At 36.7% G+C, this 6066-nt stretch overlaps 1 protein-coding gene across 2 annotated transcripts; it reads right to left on the bottom strand.

Moving 5' to 3' along the window:
• Positions 1-1078: 1078 nt before the first annotated feature.
• Positions 1079-5496, bottom strand: LOC124407670 (eukaryotic translation initiation factor 4B). Of its 2 annotated transcripts, none has more exons than XM_046884058.1 (12): positions 5339-5496; positions 4982-5110; positions 4513-4694; positions 4282-4389; positions 3934-4162; positions 3159-3419; positions 2789-3035; positions 2620-2671; positions 2407-2518; positions 2104-2197; positions 1781-1850; positions 1079-1690 (listed from the first exon to the last, which is right to left on the bottom strand). In XM_046884058.1, the coding sequence occupies exons 1-12, from the start codon at positions 5346-5348 to the stop codon at positions 1622-1624; spliced, it is 1563 nt and encodes a 520-aa protein (XP_046740014.1). In that variant the 5' UTR covers positions 5349-5496; the 3' UTR covers positions 1079-1621. The 2 variants fall into 2 exon arrangements, with proteins under 2 accessions (XP_046740014.1, XP_046740023.1); XM_046884067.1 differs by having other exon boundaries at positions 4513-4691.
• Positions 5497-6066: the final 570 nt, after the last annotated feature.

The raw sequence follows: 6066 nt of genomic DNA, 5'->3' as shown, positions 1-6066 counted from the left end.
AAATGTTTTAGTAGATAAATGTCATCAGAAAAGTTATCGCCGGAAGCACATGAAATCGATTGAAAGAAATACTTGCACGATTATCCCGTCACTACTCAAGTTACATATTTTATTTTTGTGTGACTGCTCGATATTGAAAAAAAAAATACCAGTATGTTTTTTACCCATAACAACGTTACCGTTGACGCAGTTTGCTGTAGCTTGTATGCACTCTAGGAGACGAATAGCAATTAGAATTCTAGCCCCGTCAGATAGATTCGAATCCAGTGTCGAATACATTGGATTTTGTAATTAATTTCGGTCATTCTCTTATACACTAAAATAGGTACATAATTGTAAATATATATTTTATTAATAATACGTTATTATCATTATTTAATTTATGTAACATAAAATGTGTCTTTGCGTTTTGAGCTTATAACGAAGTTGTAATAACTTCTATAAGTTTTGTTGTTTTATTGCTACATACACATATATATTCGCAAATAGTATATTTTAAATCAAATCGAATGTAAATAAAGGAAACCGATGTTTCTTATCTCAGTTTAGTTGACGTAGTAAATTATGATAGTTTCCGCCATTTAGAATTTCGAGTATTACGATGAAACACAGATTTTTTGAGATATACAATTGAGATGTTTATACCTACCAAATACAGTAATATGTAACAAAGCCATCTCGACTTTTCTACCACACGGTGAATCTTTATAATTATGATTAACCCTTCGTCATAGTTTTATAATGAATACCCCCTCCGCCGAATAGAGACATTACCGGGACGAAATATTACTATAAAATGTCACAATATGCAGCACGCAATTTTTTGTACCTACTATGTGGGACCGCAGTGAAAAGATAACGAGTTGACAATCTGTCTAGTTTGTAAGAATTTACATTTATGGTGCATGAAATAAGCGTCTTTGCAAAAATACAGTATTTTCCTCTGGCAAAAATTTCCAAGTAGAATCCCACGTGGTTCTTATCATGATGTCAATAATTTATTAGAGCTTAGAAAATCGAATAGTCTGATAAGGAGAGCGGAAGACATGGCTAAGGGAAATGTTAATAACACGAAATGTAAGTTTTTCAAGTTTATGTGTATTCATCATTTCAATTGTTTGTCCTTTTTGCATCGATATTATTATATTACATGTATACGTCACATATTGTACAATATCCTCGAAGCAACTGTACATCAGGTAAAATATCTTAAGTAAAAAAATTAATGTCCCGATTTTCTTAAATGCTGTAAACTGCGCTTAAATTTCAAATACTTCGGTGAACAATAGGGTCATCGTTCATTATAAGAGATGTTAAGGTGCTACCTTAAATTATTTAAATCAAATATCAAAGATCGAAATATTAAGTAAATATTTGTGAAGGCAGTAATTATATTATTATGGAGTAATAAAATAGATTAAATACAAATCAACAATATTCATCCAGCAACATGAATGCAATGGACAATTATGTGTGGGCAAACTCTCAAATCATTCAGCAAGATTTTTTTTTTTTTTAATAGAGAGGTAAAACAAATTATTTAATAATATGCATTATGTATACGAATCATGATACATGTGGCACAATTCAATTGCGAGAGTATAAATTATTGTGATCAGAACTAATCGTCGATAATGTCTTGATCCACGTCATCAGGGAGTATGGAATACTTATTGGAAGCTGCAAAGTTCTGAAAAACAATGTATAAACAATAGTTACATCAAAAATTTGATCAATTCGTCAACTTTAAATTTCCATCGAACAGCTAACTGATTCTTACCGGAATTTGCTCCTCTTTAGCCTTGGGCATCCTGTTGATGTCGTCATCTCTATCCTTTTCTCTCCTCTCTCTGAAAATGATTGACGCGTGTTATTTATTTATTTTGGGAAGCAATAAAAATTATTAACAATTATTGAACTGCAGCAGGTTTTCAGTTTTCAAGAAAATGATACTCCGAACCAAAGTCACCGGTGCTCAGTTTTTTACAGCATATCTACTCATAGCGAGATCGATTCTTTCACATGACAAATAGTTGTTGAAAAATGGCTAAAAGAATTTATAGACGGGATAGCAAAATAATAAAAAGTAATAATGTAATTTACCTATCAGGAAATGCACGAGTTTCAGTAGATTTTGGTGGTCCACGAACTGGTCCACCTCGGGAAGGCAGTGGCCCTTTAGAATCTCCTCGTTGACCTGTTTTCAATCAATCAAAGTAGTTTTGTGGCTTAAGAACATGTCAACAAATAACTACTAGATCATTCCTATTATGACCAGATACTTGTAACTGTCCCCAAGTAAAGTACATAAACAGTGAATATGCAAGTGTTGAAGAATATATTGTATCGATAAAAAGAATGAAGAAAACTGTGTACATTTTGTAACATACGTTTAAAAAGATATACCTGAACGTGCAGAAGCTGCTTGACTGCGAGGCCCAGACCGATCGGTTTGCCTTCCTCGATCTTGTTCAGATCGCCAGCCCTGCCGTTCCTTATCTTTTTCTTCGCGCCCTTCCTATAAACCCAAAGCAAAAAAAGAAACATGAATACGTAGGACGGGAAGTGCAAGAAATGTATCCCTTTCAATTGAAAACCAACTACTCTTCTAACACTTACACCATTGCGTCGGCCCCATACACCATCCTTGGCAGGACGCTTATCTTGCTCGCTGAAACAAAGGTATTACAGATATAAGTGAACCTCTGGATATATCACATTGCAATTAAGCGATCTTAGGCATGATAACTATATCATTATAATTGAATAAACAATTAAAAAAAAATACCCTTCTTCCTTCGGTTTAGCTTCAGCATTAGAACGGGCAAGGCGTTCCTCGATCTCTCTTTCTTTAGCAGCTGTATCAACGGGTTTAGCTGCTCCAAAGATGTTCACTGCTGGAACAGGAGCAGGAGGCGCCACGACTGGCTCTTCGGCAACAGATTCTTCAGCAACAGGTTCATCTTGCACAACGATTGCCTCTACAGGTTTTGTGCGTGGCTGCAACTGTAGCTTCGGTCTTGTTTTCAATTCCGCTGTAACACATTATTATGCATAATTGATTGATTTTTCGACAAAATGAAACATGCAAACAAGTTTTTTCATCTTACTGACTGTTCATAGGAAAGTGACCCAACTAGCACATGATCAACACTCACATCTCGGTTCCTCCCGACGAGATGGTCCATCTCTTCCCCAATCAGAATCTCCATAAGTGCGGCGAGGACCAAAACTACCTCCACGATCACGGTCCCTATCTCCATCCCTGTCTCTGTTATCTCTGTCGCTGCCGTACCGTGGGCGATCTCTCTCTCTATCTCCCTCATCACGGAATCCACCTCTGTCCCTAAATGCCCCACCTCGATCACCTCCTCTGTCTCCACCTTCGCGCCAACCACCAGGCTTATTGTCATCAGAACCTGTAAAATATTAGAATATAGAAAGGTAGGTCGTAGTATTGTAATGTTTATTTCGTAGTATTAACAATGTGCTAGAAATTTGACACTTTTATGTACCTGTTACTTCTTGTTCCACTATTGTATTGAATAGTACTTGATTAAATTATTACCACAAATAACATGTGATATGTTTGTAAAAATATTCGAAAATGTTGTATAGGACATAACTGTTGGAATAGAATAAAAATTATATCAATCGGCCTGTGCGCGATGAGAAAATTGCACTGTTTTCAAAATTTCGTAGAAAAGGAATATAGCCTTTACTTTTGGAATATTAGTACTTATTCCGTTCATGTATCCAATACATAAGCGGATAAATGAGCACTTTCGTACTTCATGATTTTTATTGTCAACTATTATGTAAATAACGTTAATTGTATACAGATCGAAGTTTAACTGATCATAAAGCTAAAAGTATTGTACTTGCAGGAAAAAAGCTGAAATATTAGATCGTTAATAAATTCAATTTGCTCACCTTCCCGATCGTCTCTTCTGTCTTTATTATCAAATCCACCGCGACTACGGTAGCGATCTGACTCACCAGGAGCAGAATCATCTCGCGGCCCACTTCTCCAATCGCCTGCAGTTCGTTCAGGATCATCATAGTTATCTCTACGATTATCTCGCCCCATTCGACCACCACCCCGTCTGTCGTCGCTACTGCTGTTGGAAACTTCAATTCTGACACGTCTAGTTTTGATAGTCTGTAAAAATAATACACACAGACACATGAACATATATATATATATATAGAGAGATTTCTGATCATTGAGGAAACCGCTTTGATTTGGATGCAACTATATACTGACAAATTTTTACTTACCATGTTTGCAATTGAAAGTGCATCAATCAAACTCTGACGATCTTCAAATTCTACATAACCGTATCCCCTCATCTTGTTGGAATCTTTTGGAAGGCGCATGTTGGACACCTGTGAGAAGTGTGTATTGCATCATTAATTATTGGTATGTATTACATATTATACAATATACTTATAAAAAAATATTTGATCAAGTTTCTGAGCACAAAAATAAGAAGATAGCTTGACATATACCTTCATATCAGCAAAATATTCTGCTAGGTCTTCTTCATCTATTTCGTACGGCAGATTGGATATATATGCTACGTAAGGAGGATTCGTGGGGATATTCTCTTCATTGACCCCTGTACCTCGTGCAGCTCTGGGTGCCGTCGGAAGATACACTGGCTCTTTATTACGATTCGATGAAAATCCTTCTGAAATATAAGATTCTCAACAACTTGTAAAGGGAATTCAATACTGAGACAGCTTTACATGAATTTGATGTGCGAGTCGGCTGCCACATGATTATACGATCAAATATTAAAGTACACATAACCAAAATAAAAGTAAGCATGCGATGCAAGAATAGTGCAGTGAGAATCCATGAGTTGAGATAGCAGTAAGTCGCTCGGATGTGCAATGTGAAAAAATGTTAACATGTAGATGAATATGAATACTACAACTATTTTGTTGCACTAAGAAGATGATGAAATGTTCTCACCATGATCATCTTCGACGTCATCAGCCCAATTGGAGGTTTTGAGCGGAGCAGTTGGTATACCGCCAGGTGTGTCGGCCAGAAAATCTGTCAGGGCTAGAGTCTTCCCCTTACTCTTCTTGGTCTTTTTACCTAGGATTGCGGAAAATCTTTTAGAACAATGACTAGTAAGAATTCACCCATGACGCAAGGGTGTACGAATTCAATATTGCGAGCATGTGGTTCTTAGGACTTTGCTCAGTTTGGTTAGGTAGAAAGATTGAAGCGTGGCATGCTAACGACAGTGTAGAAGTCCAGTAATCGGTATCCGTGATTTATAATACTGATCAAAGAGAATCTGTAATGCGGAAACAAACTTACCCGAAGACATTATAGTTGCTTTAATTTGACAAAAGCAAACCAGTCTCGTAGTTTTAATGGTGCACACGACCAACTTCGAGGTCCATGAGGCATGAACTACGTCATTACAGAGTAGAAACTCTTCCCCCCATTTGGTTACCGATGAGGCTGCCGCGGAATCGCGCCACCTTCAAATGATAATCTAGAACGATGAAGAAACTGTACAATAGAATGTTGGAGCATATACTACTGGAGCAATATTGCGAGATGGTTGTTGCACGAATCTCCTAGGGTAGTTTTGGAATCCTCATAGATTCTCCTAACCCACAAAGAAAATCCTCCTAAATTTCCACTTAAGATTACCAACAAAACGACCTTGAATGAATTTTGCACTACCAGCAATTTCTAGCAATTCTAGCATTTGCTTTACCGATAGAATCTCATATCCCCTCAAGTGATTTCCTTTCACTCGCCGAACTTATCGCACAGAAAAATAACAAAGCCAGTAAAAACTGCAAAGTTGACGAATACAGCGTAAATTTGACAATTCCTCAAATTCCTCCTGAATAACTCCTAGATATTTTTTTTTGCCTAGTCTTTATCTAGAAGCTTCCAATTTCTCATAAATTTAGAAAAAATTCTCCGAATCCAGCAACACTGTTCCTTGGCTCTCCGCGTTGACAGAAAATGTAGCGGAGGAGTTAGAGAGAGCGGTACATATTGGTTATAATTTATCTCTCTCGCTCAAA

The sequence above is a fragment of the Diprion similis genome, chromosome 1 (genome assembly GCF_021155765.1).
Source record: "Diprion similis isolate iyDipSimi1 chromosome 1, iyDipSimi1.1, whole genome shotgun sequence".
Lineage (NCBI taxonomy): Eukaryota > Metazoa > Arthropoda > Insecta > Hymenoptera > Diprionidae > Diprion > Diprion similis.
The sequence above is the reverse complement of the archived record's forward strand: the minus strand, read 5'-3'. Positions and strand labels throughout refer to the sequence as shown.